At 50.9% G+C, this 16890-nt stretch overlaps 1 protein-coding gene across 1 annotated transcript; it reads right to left on the bottom strand.

The window, feature by feature from the left end:
- Positions 1–572: 572 nt before the first annotated feature.
- Positions 573–13316, bottom strand: ROBO4 (roundabout guidance receptor 4). The gene is made up of 18 exons (XM_084783943.1): positions 13127–13316; positions 12444–12776; positions 12036–12193; positions 11682–11802; positions 10620–10747; positions 10286–10514; positions 9768–9880; positions 8955–9123; positions 8634–8819; positions 8491–8533; positions 7126–7262; positions 6734–6997; positions 4546–4653; positions 4241–4379; positions 3858–4097; positions 3322–3680; positions 1531–1738; positions 573–1213 (listed from the first exon to the last, which is right to left on the bottom strand). Exons 1-17 carry the CDS (start codon positions 13224–13226, stop codon positions 1581–1583), a joined length of 2985 nt encoding a protein of 994 aa, XP_084640069.1. The 5' UTR covers positions 13227–13316; the 3' UTR covers positions 573–1213; positions 1531–1580.
- Positions 13317–16890: the final 3574 nt, after the last annotated feature.

Raw genomic sequence — 16890 nt, 5'->3', positions numbered from 1 at the left:
GCCTCCACATGATCACAGCCTCTCTTCACACACACCAGAGGTATCTTCTTTGGCCCTGGTGCTGCTCTCCAGCACAACCCGCCACTTCCCACCATGTGTGAGAGATGCAGGTAGCCTGCTCTCTAGTGGCTTTCAACGGCTCAGGACTCAGAAGTCTTTGGTCTTTGTCCTGTAATTTTGTCTAAAGACTATCCACTGAGCCAAGGATCCCAGGTGATTCCACCTTCCCCGGGCAGCTTGTCTATTTAGCCACCTGTCTATTTTTAAGACGCCATCTGGAACTGAATCTATGGAACAGGGCTGGGACTGCAGAAAACAGGAGTCAGGCTCTCCAAGATCCACAGACCCTTAGCCGCCGCCCCCTGCCCCCCACCCGCTCCCCACACTTCTCCTAACTACATTCTGTTTAAACTTGCTGGATATATCTCATTCCCTTTCAATTGCAGAGGGGAAAGAAATGAGGACATTCCCTGAGTAACAGTGAACGCTTGCTTGCCTCTCTAACCAGGTAGCTCTTACATCTCTGCAGGTGCCCATCCCAAAATAGAACCCAAGGGATGACGTCACAGAACTCAAGTTTTTACAGTTTTATAGAATCAAGTTCCTTAAGCCCACAGTGACAATGGCATGAGAGTAGTGTTTTGCTTCCATGGTCTCTTGCTCTTTCTTCAGCCTCCTCCATTGACTTAACTCTGAAGCATTGACGGTGACACTAGAGGGGCCCACCGCATCCATGGCGTTCTTCCTTTATTTTCCTTGCATGCTATCACTGGGGAAAGGGATGGTCTGGCCTCGAAGGGAGAAGCCCAGGTAGAAATGAGAGGGCTCCTCTAAAGTGCCCTCCACCATAGCCCTCTCCAACAGCCATTTCTGTTCTCCACGAAGACACTGTTGGCTTCCCTTCTTCCCAGGATCCACGCGGGTGGGAGATCAGTGGCCAGGCTTACTTAGGCCAAAGGCCCTGCTTGTGAAAAGAGAGTCTGACGTCATGGAGATTCTGTCTTGTTCTCAGTTTGAATCCAAGGCTCCCTGGATCCTATTTTGGTTTACTTTCATTCGTTTTGGCAATCCCAGTGAGAGGACTCTCAGAAGCTCAGTGATGATGACTACAGAGAAGCACAGGACAATCCTTCACCTGTAGAAAGGCCTGGGGACGGACAGGAGAGTGGTCTGGGTGCACTTCTGGCCATTTCAGGAACAAGTCAGGAAGATTCTGGAAGTTGAAGGATAAGAAAGTTACTACCAGACCCCAGGCTTCCCCCTCCACCCCGTTTTTGTTTGTTTGTTTGTGTGTGTGTTTTTTGTTTTGTTTTGTTTTGTTTGTTTTTGCTTTTGGTTTCTTGGGACAAGGTTTCTCCGTGTAGCCTGGGCTATCCTGGACTCATTTTGTAGACCAGGCTGGCCTCGAACTCACAGAATTAATAGGCAGGTGCCACCGCGCCCAGCCCAGGCTCCCTGTTGACCCTTTCGACTCTATTCCAGAGCTTCTGGATTAAGGTCACCATGTTATCAAGCCAGCCAGATACTTACCACCAGCCTTGGGCACAGCACCATTGAGCCGGTTGTGCTGGGAAGAGAGTCTAGAGTCGGGGGGGCCAGGGAGGCAGCCCCCTCCCCAGCCGCTGGGTGTGGCTGATCTCAGAATCCTCCAGCCAGTCTGGCCTCCACTCCCACAGAGGCAAAGAGAAGCTTCGGGTCAGGGAGAGATCATCCCGGGGGGAGGGGGGCGATGAGGCATCTGACAAGGAAGGCAGAGGTCAGCAGGAGGTTCAACATTTAGCTCCTAGGGACCAATTTACGGTGGAAAGCTTAGGACTGGTCCACATTTATCTCCAGCCCTAACCATAATCTAGCCTTAACTCAGTCCATCAGTTCCAGTGGGGCAGCCCCTGGTCATGAAATGGCGCACACCTTTAATCCCAGCACTCAGGAGGCAGAGGCAGGAGGATCTCTGTGAGTTTGAGGCCAGCCTGGTCTACAAAGTGAGTTCCAGGACAGCCAAAGCTATACATATATAGACCCTGTCTTGAAAAACAAACACACAAACAAACAAAAAACCCAGAGAGTAAAGACACACTTCCCTTACAACTGTTGGGTAGCTACTTCCCTATGCATTGGGCACTTTCGACCTGGATACTTTTTATTTTCCATTTAAAAAAAAAAGATTTATGTACGTATTATTTATATAGTATTCTCTCCACATGTGCATCTGCATGCCAGAAGAGGGCACAAGACCTCATTATAGATGTGTGAGCCACCATGTGGTTACTGGTAATTGAACTCAGGACCTTTGAAAGGACAGACACTGCTCTTAACCTCTGAGGCATCTCTTCAGGCCCTTATTTTGCTTTGAAGTATGTACATATTTGCCTAAGTTACAGTGCACTGCCGATGGAGGCCACAAGAGGGCATCGGATCCCCTAGACCTAAGATTACAGGTGATTCTGAGACATCTGAAATGTCTCCTGAACATGGGTCCTCTTCAAGAACAATAAAGGATTCTTAACCACCGAGCCATTTCACTGAGCCTTGGCCCAGATAATTTTTGTCCTGTCACTTGCTATAAGCCTTGTTGCTTTTCTTGAGGTCAAAGGGTAGAGTAAGGAAGGGTTATAGGCATGAAGGATCACATGCGTTTGTGCGTGTATAGGGTGAACTTCCAAGGGGCCAGTGAACACCAGGATGACCTTCTGCCAACATGGAGTGAGACTGAGCCCAGGTGTTTCTCAACCTCAGCCATGGGCAGGGAATCATGAGGCCCGGAAGCACATCAGCAGCTAAGAGGCCTATGAAACGCCAGTTGAAAGAAGACCTGCCATAGCGCAGCTTTTCCTGGGACCCACGTCTGGGGAATAGTACGGTTCTGGAGATGGGAGTTTGGGCCACCCACCTGGCTTCCTCTAGGCTTCAGAATTGGACCATTTGTCTTTGATCTATGAGGGATTCTAAGGAGGTGAACGCATCTGTCTGACCTAGTGTTTCTCGATTTGGAGAAAAGGCAAAGAACATTCTCCATGGAGCTCTTAATAATGCATGGGAAGCACCTCTCTGAGCACCGAGGACATAGCAATCATTTAGTAAAAAGCACCTCTCCTCCCTTTTGAGATAAAAGCCTACCGTGTAGCTCAGGTTGGCCTGCAATTCACAATTTTATTGTTTCGGCTTCCCAAATGCTGAGATTCCAAGCACTCGCCATCGCACCTCAATAAAACCAGTTGTTTAAATGACAGCGAGGATGACAATGACTAGGAAACCTTGATTCTTGGCTAGGGAGAAGGGGAGCTATGCCCACTCTAAGGGAGTCAGGTGGCCCCCACATACCAGTGAAGACACAGTCAGCCTCCCTGGGCTCCAGACCAAAACCAAAGCTATCGACAGCCACTGCCAGGGCACGAGCAAAGTGAGCATCAGCGAGGAAGGAGCCATCAGAGGAGCTGACCAGGCTGGCCCTGGCACTGGGGACATTGTCCTCAGAAGCGGAGCCCCAACCGTTGGCCAGGGAGCCCTCGCTGGGGGTAGGGGTAGGGCAGGGCCGAGGTGGGCACAGTAAGTTTCCAACCTCAGACCCCACCCCGCCACCGCCTCTGTCCATGTCTGCCAGTCCTGAGGATGCTGGTATGCTGATATAGCCGTAGGTTGTTGGGGGCGAAGGAGCTCTTGGCATAGGAGACACACTGTTCCTAAAAGGCAAAAGAGAGAGAGAGAGAGAGAGAGAGAGAGAGAGAGAGAGAGAGAGAGAGAGAGAGAGAGCCAGTACACTGGTTAGGGCACAGCAGCAGGAACATGGCAATCGAGGCAGGCATGTATGCTCCCTGGCATGCTTAGCTGGAGCGTTTCAGTTCTCCCAGGATACTCACCTGGGTGTCTCCTCCCCTTCACTGAGCTCCAGGCACAGGGCCACCTCCTCAGGGGTGAGTACACTGTCCTGATCCTCTTCTTCTAAAGATGACAGTGAGGAGCTGGAGAGGTTGCTGGAGGCTGGGCTAGGACCAGAGAGGAAAGAGGCCTGGGGGCTAGGAGGCCTGGAGGAGCTAACGATGGAGAGCGGGGGCGCTGGCAGTAGGTCAGAGGAAGGAGCTTGGAGCTTCTCCACACACCTGGTTAGGGGATGGGAGAGACAACAGGTTAGTCAGAATCTTTCTTCAGGGTCACGTCACTCAGCCTTGGTCTGATCTCAGCAACATTCCTCTGCCGCAACCCTGAGTGCCCCAACTCGATTTCCTGACCCATGCCCTCTTACTGGCTCTGCTGATCATGACTAGGGGCTCCACGAAGAGAGACCGGTGTTGCAGGGAGTGGACGAGTTGCTAGCTCACTGGAGTTGCGTTGAAGCTGTGGTCCCAGGGCACGCCAGGCTACCACGGCTCTGGGGGCTTCTCCTGGGGAAGCAAGGGTTGAGAACAACACACTCTCCAGAATCACAGGCAGTCAAGATCCCAACCTGCCCAGAGCCCAGTTTACCGCCCACTTAGCTACACACACACACACCCCTGGTGGGTCTGAAGTCTGCCTTCCCCTGGCTTCCCCTTAGGGATACTCTCTCACCTGGGCTTTGGGAAAGGTTCCTGGAGGCCCTGCCTCCCATCTCCCAGGCCCAGATTTCCATAGGGTGGCTGCCCCGCAGCAGTGGGGAGCTGTTGGCTTGGTGCAACTCTGCAAGGGAAAGACAGCTGTTAGGGACAGCAAGAGCAAAGCTTCTCAGACCCCAGACAAAGGCGCTAGGTGCCTGGGACCTAGAATCTAGATAAGAGGGAGAAAACTAGTCCTCTCTGCCCCGTCCTTCTCCCGCCCTCATACGCTGGGAAGAGCACTGAGTGCTTTCGGTGTGTGACTTCAGTGAAATGCATCGAGCTTTCTGATCATCACGTTCACCTGTAAACAACCACGTCAAAGGATGTTGAGGAGTCAATAAGAACAGATTGGAAAGCTCCTGGCCCAGACAGATATTTCCAAAACTAGCTTTCTTTTCTTCAGCTGTGTGCATTTCAGTGTTCCTGACCTCTTTTTCCCCCTCACTCTGCGGCTCCCCTCTTCAATTCTGCTCCATGAAAACAAATATTCCCCTTCTTAGAGGGAATTTGTTAATACTTTCTCATTTCTCACATTGCAAGCAGCTAGCCTTGTCCTGAGACGCTTGACTGTTTCTTGATCCGGGAAGTGGGAAGACAGGGTGTTGGGGTGAGGTGAAACAGAGCTAAGTGAAAAATCTAAACCACACACTAGCAAGTCCTGTGGCAGAACTGGGAGCTTCCTAAGACATGGCTGAGGGTGGGACTCAATGGGAGGGCACTTGCTTGGCAGGTGTGAAGCCCCCTGGTGTGAAGGCCCCAGGTTCAAACTCCAGCATCAAAAGGAAAAAAGGAAGAAAGAAGGGAGGGAGAAGGAGAGGAAGGGAGGAAAAGAATAAGTGGTCGTAGAAGATAAGTCATCCTTTTCTAGAACTGTTAATGCCCTAAGAGGGATCATATATTCCATTAAAGTCATTGGGATTTGCCACACAAAAGGCTGCTGTGTTTGTTTGTTGGGCCAGTTGGTTGGTTTTGAGGATTGAATCCAGGCCCTGCTACATGCTGACTGCAGGCTTTACCACTGAGTTTATGACCCCTAAATGAGACTTATTCCAACTATTTTTAGCTGACATTTCATTACCACAAAAGATTGATAATGCAATAGCCCCGAGGCAAAATTAGAAAGAGTGCCAGCTTATTAATATTTACAGTCACATAAAATTGTCCATATTGAACAAGCTCTTAATTACTCTTAATCTGCCCTTGTCTTTTTTTTTTTTAACTGAAGTTGGATTTTATCTACTTAAAAACAACTGACTATAAAAATATCGGCTAAGTCTCTCTCAGCAGTTCAGAAAGTCCATAAAGATGGCAGGCAGAGTGAGTGCAAGGGCATGCTCTGCAGGGCAGTAGCTGGGAAAAACAGCCCCAATACAGGGAGCTTCCTAGGTGATTCCCACGGAATTCAGTGGTGTTTGGGGGCAAATCATCCTGCTTTCAGAATTCTGCTCTGCAGCTTATTTTGGAATTTCGAACAAACTACCCAATCATTCTGTCTCTGAAGAGATAAATCTGCCCCCTAAGTGTTATAGGTATTGCTTCATATTACAGGGGACTGGGCTCAGCATCCCTAGGAGGAAGAGTTTTTATCCTTGCATGGTTGAGTCTGTGAACACAGAATCTGTCTACATGAAGGGCTGGTTACAAACATTTTTCTCTGAGAAGCTAATTGACAGTCAGTGTCCAAGCAGACCAGCGTATAATGGGTGGGGCACAAATTCTGGAAATCCCGGCATTTGTTTGTTTGTTGTTGTTGGGTTTTTTAATTTTAATTTTAATTTAATTTAATTTAATTTAATTTTTTTAGCACTGGTTGCCTTAGGACAGGCCGTAGCTATACTTTTTTTTGTTGGTCAGCACAGATGGGTCTCCTAAGAGGAAAAACGGTTTACCCAATGTCTCTTGTATCCACCATGCCTGCCTGGCATGCCGTGGTGCTTGTTAAATGTTTTCTAAGTCATGTGGACTGCAGAGCCAAGGCCTAGTACGGTAAAGAAAAACTGAACGCTCTGCAGATGGAAACAGAGGTCTGTGTCCACTGGGAGACAACAGCAAGTTCAGGAGGTTGCTCAGCCCACACTCACTTGATCAAAGCCAATGGACCACATTACCACCCCTAGTCCCACCCCCATCTTCCCAGAGCCTGACTTTGCTCCCATTCTCACCCTGCTTCTTTTTGGCCTTCCAAGCCTCTGCAGGGGCCAGCGACATGCGTGGGGAATAGAGCCCCCTGCGGCTGCAGAGACTATCTGAGCTAGCCCAGGGGCTGGAGGTTCCGGCAAACTTAGATGGAAGGCGCCTAGCAGCTGGTGTCTGGGGGCTTGGCCGAACTGGGGGGCTGGAGGGCTGCTCCGCAATGAGGGAGCCATAGAAAGTGCTGGTGTCTGGAAGCAGGGGCACACCGGGGCTTCGGGGGTCCCAGGAGATCACTGACATAAAAAACGACAAAAGGAATTATAGGGAGCACATTGCACTCCCCAACCCCCCTTCCAACCCGAGGTCCCCGCCCCCGGCCCCCCCGCCCCCGCCCCCGCCCCCGCGCAGGAGGCATAGTTACAGGAACGTCTGCTGTCTAATGGGTCCCGAGGGTCCACTCCCAGCCGACTACTGAGGCTGCTGCTGCTGCTCAGGTCTCGAGAGCCAGAGGTGGAACGCCAGGTGTCTGCCAGCCACGGGGAGTCACTGTGGTCCATCCTGGGGGCAAATTAGTCAAGACATCCGGCTCAGAGGGTGGCAGCAGGAATAGAAATGGTAGTGTTTGCTTTCTCTTTATGGCTGTTTTGGGTTTTTGGGGTTCTTTTGTTCTTTTTTGGATTTTGCAGTCCCCCAAAGACCTCCAACCTGGCTCCCTTGAATTCAGCGTATCTTCCTATCTTGGGATCCAGGGAAGGCTACATTGTCTAGAGTTGGAGGGTTTTAAGGAGAGGCGGCTACAGATACTGAGATGAAAAGAACAAATACGGAGCCGGGCAAACGTGGATTGAAGTTCCCCACCTACCACACTTTAGCTCTTCGACAGAGGAAATAAATCTATCAGTCTCTTTGAGCCACCCTGCTCCCTCAGCTGTGACAAAGAGAACCTCCATGTAAGACTGATGTTGTAAATTGAGCTGAGGAAATTTGAGGTCACTCTGCTGGCAGAGTAGAAGCTTGCTCGAGTGCATATTGGCTTCCCACTTCAAGGGCAGCAATTTGATAAAATGACTTCTCTGCCTAGAGCCTTCGATTGATCCCTATTTACCAAAATAGAGTTCAGAAACCTAGCATGGCTAAGTCTCCCTGGTCTTTTCTTGACAGGGTATGTGTAGGAGCCGGGTGTGGTGGCCCACGCCTTTAATCCCAGCACTTGGGAGGCAGAGTTAGGCAGATCACTGTGAATTCGAGGCCAGCCTGGTCTACAAAGCGAATCCAGGACAGTTAAGGCTACACAGACAAACCCTGTCTCGGAAAAAAAAAAAAAAATCTATGTCCTAGGGTCTGAACGCCCCCTGCTGGAAGGATGCAGCATATGCAAGACGGATGGATGGCTAAAGACGCAGGCATTACATAGAAAGCAAAGGTGCTATCAGGGCGACACTGGAACACAGGAAATAAGACACGAGAGCTGCTCATTTCCTGCCAGCTACTAGGCACTTAACAGCAGGCATAGTGAGAGCAGATGACAAGGAGAACAGGCAGGTGGTCAGGAGGCCAGCTGTGAAGCCTTTGGCAAAACCAGTTACGTTTTATGATTCAAGTTGCTCAGCTGTCGAGGGAGGGGGACCTTGAAAGAGGTTATTAGTCACGTGGCGTCCAGGAGAGCTTCAGGTACTAGAATCCTAAGCTGCCTGGTGGGAGGGTGGACTGCGCCTCCACCCAATTCTCTGCGGAGACTCCACTCACTGTGCCCTTTCTGTCTGAGGATTCCTTATTAGCCCCTCACCTGTGTTTTAGAATGGCGTCCTCACTGGTATATCTGTACAGACCTGGAAGGAAAGGATGGAACAGCTCAGTGAAGATCCCAGCATCTTCCTAGAGATCTATGCCCCTGTGGCATTCCGGAGATCTACACATATGGGCTCTCACCTGGTCCCAGGTGCACCCCAGCTTTGCGTCGTCTGTAGACACACACAGCAATGCCTAGTAGCAGCAACCAGAGCAGGACGGCACCACTGGCAATGACTTCTGGTCGCCTCAAGGTGGCCCTCAGCTGATCCAGGGTCCAGGGACCATGTTTGCTGGGGTCTTGTGATGATTGTTCCATGGCCTGCTCTGTTTGGGATGTGGAGCTCAGAGGGAGGGCAGGAGAGACAACGAGGAAAGAGCTGGAAATGTGAGGCGGGGGCCGGGGGACAGAAAGACGACATGGGCGTGGGGTGGAGGGCATGGATAGGGCCTTTCCCTCACCTAGAAGGAGGCAGACAGGGCTACTGGGCTCTCCAGCCCCAGCCCCGGTGACTGCAGCCACTTGCACACAGTAGGAGCCTGGCATTCGCGTGGAGATCTCCAGCTGGGTCTGTCCACCCACCACAGTCCAGTTGGCAGCTGGCAATGAGGAGTTGCCCAGACTCCAGACCTAGGGGCACAAGCAAAGGTGAGCAGTTGCCCCAGTGATATCCCAGAACCCTTCATGTGCAGATGGGCATGTGCCCGTCTTCCTGGGGGCTGCCCAACGAAACGACACTGCCAAGGGAGAGAGGCTTCTCTCTGGACAGACGGAAGGACAAATGTAATCTGCTAAAACGCACCCAGGACCAGTGGTTCAGTGTGCCTTCAAGTCACCTAAAGGCTTGCTAAACTACAGGTAGAAGCTTCCATTCCATTCTCTGATTCAGGGGGACTGGGAAAGAGCCCGGGAGTCTGTCTTCCTAAGGAGTATCAGAGTGATTTGCACCAACAGTGGCGTTTTGAGCACTCCTGTCTTATAGACTTAGGTATGACCGGGCCTGGCTTGATTTCTGCTCTGTTTCTTCCATCTATAACCACAATCTGGCTTTCTATGTATAAATTGGAGATATTCGGCCTAAAGCTGTTTGTGAGGTGAAATGGGATGGTAGCTTGGCAGGGTCTGGCAGACCAAGTAGGCACTTGCACACTGCTCAACAAAAGCAAACTCCCTTCACTTTTTCTTAGATACTGGTTTGTAGCAGTCACGGCAAGAATAAGCAGGACCCCAGGGGAGAGAAGTATGCTGGTCCATGTCATTTTATAGGGACTAACCTGGTAACCACGGATAACACCATTATGGTTTTCAACTGGCGGTGGAGCCCAACTCACAAGGACACTACTGTTGCCAAGTTTTACAGTCACTTCTTGAGGTGGGGCACTGGGCACTGGGGAAAAAAAAAAGGACGAGACTGTTAGAAGTGCTGAAGTAGAGTACGCTGTGCAAGGGTGAAGAGTGGGGCTGGGGCCAGGCTTGGTGGCACACGCCTTTAATCCCAGCACTCAGGAGGCAGTGGCAGGCGGATCGCTGCGAGTTCGAGGCCAGCCTGTTCTATAAAGCGAGTCTAGGACAGCCAAGGCTACACAGAGAAACCCTGTCTCGAAAAACCAAACCAAACCAAACCAAACCAAAAAAGAGTGGGGCCGGAGAGTTAAAAAAAAAAAAAAAAAAAAAAGCAAGCTTCCTACAGCTGTTTGCTGACTCACTATACCCAAGGAGCACGATAATCCAGACTGGATTGGAATAGATGAGGAACCACCTCCCTCTAGGCCAATCAGAGCCCTTCCCTGACCTTGTTCCGGCAGCCTCAGGAGCAACACGTTGCTGTCAGGGCCTCGAGCGCGACCGGAGGACGGTCTCACTTTGAATTCGTAGTCTCGGCCCCAGTGGAGGCCCCCAAGCTTTGCACTCTGCAAGCCACCCAGCAGCACCTCTGTCCACGGAGATCCCTGGTCCCTGGGGGCTCTCTGGGCCCTGAACAAGGCTGTGTATGACTCAGCAGGCGCAGCAGGACCGCTCACCTGGGGAGAACTCGGAGTAAGGATAAGGGGGCTGGGGAGCTCACGACAGCCGGCATCTGAGCTCTGCCGTGAGCTCTCACTGTTCTGGGTCCTCTGCCTCCTCACCTTCCAGCTGAGCCACACAGCTGGCCCACGCTTGAGGCCTTTCGCAGGTTCTGGTTTCAGCAGCGTCACATTTTCCAGCTGAATGCGAACAGCCAGAAGCTCCAGATGTTCGCTGTGGTCCCGTGACTCTGTGGGGGAACACACGGACGGGATGGAAGAGTGGAGCGTATCTTCATCGTGGTCAATCTTGTCTCCCTGAGTTTTCAGGTCTGAAGAACTTCTATGTCCATTCTAGCTGCCCATGGGGAGGCTTCACCACTTGGACCCTGAACCCCGTACCTTGCCATCACACTACCTGGAGTCGCCTACCTTACCTTGGACTTCACATGTGGGTTTAAGTACATGTTCCTATGTGGGCATGTGGATGAGCGTGCATATGGAAGCCAGAAGTTGACAACAGAGTCTTTCTTTCTTTTTTTAAAATTCATTTATTTATTACGCATACAGTGTTCTGCCTGCATGTACACCTGCATCAGATCACACTACAGATGGTTGTGAGCCACACACCATGTGGTTGCTGGGAGTTGAACTCTGGACCTTTGGAAGAGCAGTCGGTGAGTGCTCTTAAACCTCTGAGCCATCTCTCCAGCCCCAGAGGCTTTCTTTATTAGTGCTCTCCACCTTGCCTTTCGAGACAAGGTCTCTCAGTGAACATGGAATTCACTGTGTAGACTAGGCTGGCTGGCTGGCTGGCTTCTGGGATCCACCTGTCGCCCCTCCACTCCAGTACTGGGCTTATCAACTCACACTGTCACGCTCTACTTTAATGTGGATGCTGGAGATCTGAACCTCAGTCCTCCTCACGCATCCTGTGTTTGCTGTCAACGGAGATTGGTATTGCCCCAAGGAACCTATTGACCCTAAGCAACTGGAAAGAAGTAAAGGGTCTGCACCCCCTCTCTCTACTAACCTTCTTTCCTATTTACATAGGGTTAAGGGGTTGGTGGAAGGAAGGCAGAGGCATTAATACACCAGATAAAATAGAGCCTAGAATCAAGTGTCAACAGACAAAAATGTGAAGCAAGCACTGCCCACCAAGTTATCTCTTGAGTCCGTCCTTACCCTGGATAGACACCCGGGCGGCTCTGCTTTCCCGTTGCCCTGCATTGTTGGTGGCCATACACATATAGGTCCCCGTGTCATTCTTCTCTGCTCGTGCCACCACCAGGGAATCCCCAGTCACCTGTCAGGTTCAGATATGCTCTGACGTCTTCAACATGAGGAGAAGCTTAGGGGTTGGAGGGCAGCCTGAGCTCTCATTACCTCCCTCCCTTCCTCAGATCTGCCAGGCGACATGCCACTGGAGAGCAGGCCAGTTGCTTAGGGCGCCCAGGAGAGGAGGATGTGTGGGAAAAGTAGTTGCCAGGAACGGGGGGGGGGGGGGGGGGGGGGGGGAGAGGGGAGGACTCCACTCACTGTGTGCCTCCCTGGCTGGAGGACCAGGGATCTCCCGTCTTTCCACCAAGAGACTGAGGGCTTTGGGTAGCCCCAGGGAGGCCCACATTCAAGAACAAAGCGCTCGCCCACCACGGCCACTGTGTCCCGAGGCTGGATCTGGAAGTCCTCCTGGAGGACTGTTAGGAGGTCAGCAGGTCAGCAAGATGCATATCTACCCACCCTGAGACCTTCTTTGGCTTATCCTAGCATCCTTACCCAATTCTGCTGAGCCCATTTCCTTGGCCTTCTATGTCCATTTTAACCTAGTTCTCCATCCCAAGACCTCCAGGCCAGGCCTCCCTTCAGAGATAGCCCCTCATATTTCCCTGGACACAAGCTTCTCAGCCTAGCTTTGCTTCACCCTGGGCCTACGCTCCCAAGCCTCACCAGCCACAGACAGCCTAGCACCCCGGCTCACTGCTGTGCCCAGCTGGTTGCTGGCCTCACATGTGTAGACACCCAGGACTGCTGAGAGGACATTTTGGTCATCTTGTGGCCTTCCCTGGACTGGGGGCCGACGTAGCAGGAGGGTCCCATCAGGCAGGAGGTAATGTAGGTCTGAGGTGGCCATGCTGAGGGGCTGCCCATTCAGCAGCCAGCGGATAGTGGGAGGTGGTTGGCCCGATGCTCTGCAGCTCATCTTGGCTGGGCCAGGACCCTGAAGCAGCTGGTCCTGGGGCTGAACTAGGATCTGGGGCGGAGAATCCAGCGCATTGCCTCCTAGGAGGAAAAGAGAAAAATCCCTGCACTGCACCCTTTCCGTGTCTCGTGTAGGAGTCCGCTTATACAACTGACTGTCCATTTCCAAATACAAAGCTAACTGGGAGGGGAGACGGTCAGTGTCTACAGGCTAGGAGTCTGCATAGATCTTTCTGTCTCTGTCACACACATACCCGTGCCCGTAACCCGTTACCCACCCACCTCCACCGTCATTGTCTCTGGCACTTCCACCGCTAAAGAGGAGAGATACACCAGAGATTCTCTTTTGTTCTGCTGGCCTTGGATCCAGTCTGTGGATCCTGCCACAAATCCAGGCGCGCGTGGGCTAGGAGAGGGAGGGCCCTACTCACCCATGATGAAAAGAAGCAGTAGGGGCAGAGGCCACCTAGTCCCTAGGAGGCCCAGTCCTCCAGAGCCCATGGCTGCTCTCCGCTCCTCTTCTTGTCCCATACAGTTTGTCCTGTAGTTAGTTCTGAGCTCACAGCAGAAAGGGAAGGAGGGGAGGGGTGGGGTGGTGGTAGTTGTTTGTGACTGAGGCTCTGTCCCAGTAGGGAAGCAGCTTTGAGGAAGCGGGTGCTTCCTGCCTGGCCCTCGGTGCCTTAGAGAACTGGGAGGGGACTAGAGGTGAGAAATTCTCTGACCTCTACACTTTAGCTATAACCTCCCGACACCAACTTCAGCCCTAAGGTTTACCTCACGTCTGAGGTAAATTTCTTAGATGAAATTTCTTAGAATTTCTTTTCTTTCTTTCTTTCTTGCGGTTTTGTTTTTTTTTGTTTTATTTTTTATTTTTTATTTTTTTTGAGATAGGGTTTCTGTGTATCCTTGGCTGTCCTGGACTCGCTTTGTAGACCAGACTGGACTTGAACTCATAGTGATCCTCCTGCCTCTGCCTCCCAAGTGCTGGGATTAAAGGTGTGCGCCACCACGCCGGGCTCAGAATTTCTTAAATGAAACCCAGCGTGAGAATTTCTTAAATAAAACCCTCACACTGACCCATAATTGTACCCACACCCTTAAACCTCCCACTCCTCAGCTCTATTCAAAGCTTATGCTTGATTCTTGGTCTCTATCCTTTTCTGTTAGGCAGCCACCTAACAGAGGAGGATGGAGCCCAGGGGTTGAGCCTCAGACACAGGAGTAAGGAGCTGAAGATAGACCCCAAAGGGGCTGCAGGCCAAGAAATCAAATGGGGCGAGGGAGCAAGTGTGTATCCTTGGTTCATTCCCAGGAGCAGAGAGGCCTAGTCTCACGAGACAGGAAAACAGGAATGACTCCGAACCTTGGGAACAAACCTTGACAACCCATGGACTGTGTCCACATTTTCTTCAAAAGATTTGGAAATTAGGTCTGTGGACTCTTGGGGCAGATTCCTTCATCCTCAAAGTTGGTCTCCTTATTTCTAAAATGGGGATATGTTTAGTCAGTCCTGGGGCTGGAGAGATGGCTCAGTGGCTAAGAGCACTGGCTGCTCTTCCAGAGGATCTAGGTTCATTTCCCAGCACCCACGTGGCAGCTCCCAAGTATCTGTAACTCCAGTTCTAGAGGATCTGACATTGTCAGTAGATGTAACAACCATGCACAGAAAAAAATAAATAATTAATTAATTTAAAAAATAGTAGACCCTACCTTGAGATCTAGAGTAAAAATGGGATGAGATTAGCCAAGAAACTACTAAGTACAGACAGTGCTTGACACCCAAGTGTCGATCCTGTTGGCTCATTTTTTTATGTGCGTCCCATCACTGAAACTATCTGACACCATCAGTGGGATGGGGCTCAGTCTTCGGGAAGATGGTTGGGATAAAGCCTTCCCAGAGACTGGCCTGGCCTGGTCACCTGTCTTCTATGCCTACACAGCAAACAAGCTACGGAGCAAATAAGCTGACTACATCGGCCCCTCCCTAAAGCCCAAGAGAGGCTGCTCTCTTCGCAGAGCCCAGCTCCTGTTTACCAGTCTCTTCCTTCCAAATCTGGAATCTCAGCCATTTCCTCGAGCTGTTCACGGAAGGCCAAGGCCAAGCTCCGGGCCTCAGCGGAAGAGCGTCCAGCCTTTGTTCTCAATTGTTCTGGCCAGCTTCTCTGGAGGCCCCCTAACTCAGCTGACCCTTCTCCCTTCCTCCCCCTCCCTGTTGGGTTTCAGGGCCAGCCGCAGCCCTAACAACTGGCCCTCAGGCCTCTCTCCTGAAACAGACTAAGACTGATTAAGACAGAATTGGCCTCTACAAGTTGAGTGAGTGCATGCACTACAGAATGGATGGAGTGTAAAAAGCAGAGGGATTGATGAACTGGGGTCAGAATAGAACAGGGGATTTCAGAAATGGAAGCAGAGAGGGTATGGTGACACGGGACTGTAATCCCAGCAGAGGGACAGAGAATCAGGAATTTGAGTCCAGTCCAGGTTGGACCTTGTCTCAAAAAACAAAACAAAACAAACAAACAAACAAAAATTAAAGCAAAGCAATAAACGTAGGCACTAAGGGCATGTGCCGAGTCGGTGCCTTCTCTGTGGGGGGGTTTCTAGGGGCAAGGATGCGTGAGGTCAGACTGATGAAAGGGACGTTTATGTGGCTGACGTCAGCCAACGATGAGACAGGAAAGGGTGTGGCAGGCAGCGTCAATGAACCTGGGATTTCCGGGGGGGGGGGGATACAAGGTACAAGAGTGGCTGAGCCCCACAAGAATGCTGCTATTGGCAACAGTCTGTTTCCAGTCACTTTTGCTTCTGCTTGGGGGGAACTAACCAAGTTCTCTGCTAGTGCTCCAATGCCAGCTTGATTTTATTCTGTTTCTATGATCCAGGAAGATGATATAGTTTCCTTAAGAGAAAAAACAAGAACAAAAAAACCAATCAGTCTCAAACGAACTCAGATTTATCCTGAGCCCTGTGCTGGAACAGCAGAGTAGAGAGGCAGGGAGGAGGGATGCTGAACCAGGACGGGAACCCTGAGTCCATGGCAGTTGAGGGGTGGCCTCTGCCTGTGGTCACACGCCCTGCCCCATGCTTAAAGTTACTTTTGAAACAGTCCTTTGTCTCTCCAAAATTCTGACGGGGAATCAGATGGAACGTTGATGGTGAGACATTCCTGCACGACATGAAGATTCTGGATAGACGCAGGGGGACTCACGGAAACACATTCATTTCTAGCCAGTGCTCTGATTGTTTCATTTCCACAGGCCGAGGACGAGCCTGCCACATGAGTCACAGGGTGATGCTGGTGTATGAGAGCCAGCTCCTGTTTCTATTTTAGGGAAGTTTGCTTCTTGAGGGGTCTGGTGACATGCAAGCCCAGTGTCCAGTTTAAATTGTAACTCCCCCGAGGCCTAGTTCTAGGGTTTTGTGAGTAATTTATTCTTGGACTTTTGTAAGAGACTAAGGAGGAAGAGGATCAGGTACCCTCCTGAGTGGCCCTTCAGAGCAAATTTCTCTTCATGTCTGGCTCCTTGCTTCTTTGCATCCCTGTTGTGTGCTTTATGCATGTACAGCTGGGGACTCCCGTCCAAGCTGTCAGAGAGAGCCGAAGGACAAACTTGTGATGTTTGAAGCCAGATACAGGTAAGTGTCTATTCTACTGATCAAGTGACCTGAAATAAGTTGTATAACTTCCCTGAGGCCATTTCCTCACCTATGAAATGTCCTGAGAGCCATGTTGTACCCAAGACCTTTAAGTGTGCTTTTAAAACCAGATGTCCATCAATTGACCCTGCTGGGTACTGTTAATCCCGAAATTTGCCAGAGAAAAAAAGAAATCTACTATTTTGGGCCAATTTTAAAGCAAACTTTATTAAATGTTAAATACTGACCAAGAGATGGACTTTGGTCAGGACAGTTCCCTGAGATTTCCCAGCTGAGAATGGCCCTCTGCCATGTGCTACAGGGCCTTATAAGAACATGCCTACAGGCACTTTCCCATGAGGTGCTGTTATTTTCCAAGAACTACAAATCCCAGCATTCCAGGAAGTTGCCGGTCTTTGGGTAGGTGGGGTTTACAGGTTAATTTTGAGCATTTTAGTACAGCACAATCCTCTTCCTGACCAGCGTGATCCCAGTGAGCCACAGGCAACCCTAGATACACTGGAGCCTAAAGGTCTCACCTGTTCCGTGTCTTCTCTTT

Source organism: Acomys minous (assembly GCF_964271855.1).
Source record: "Acomys minous genome assembly, chromosome: 5".
Lineage (NCBI taxonomy): Eukaryota > Metazoa > Chordata > Mammalia > Rodentia > Muridae > Acomys > Acomys minous.
Note: the sequence above shows the minus strand (reverse complement) of the source record. Positions and strands in the feature narration are given on the sequence as shown.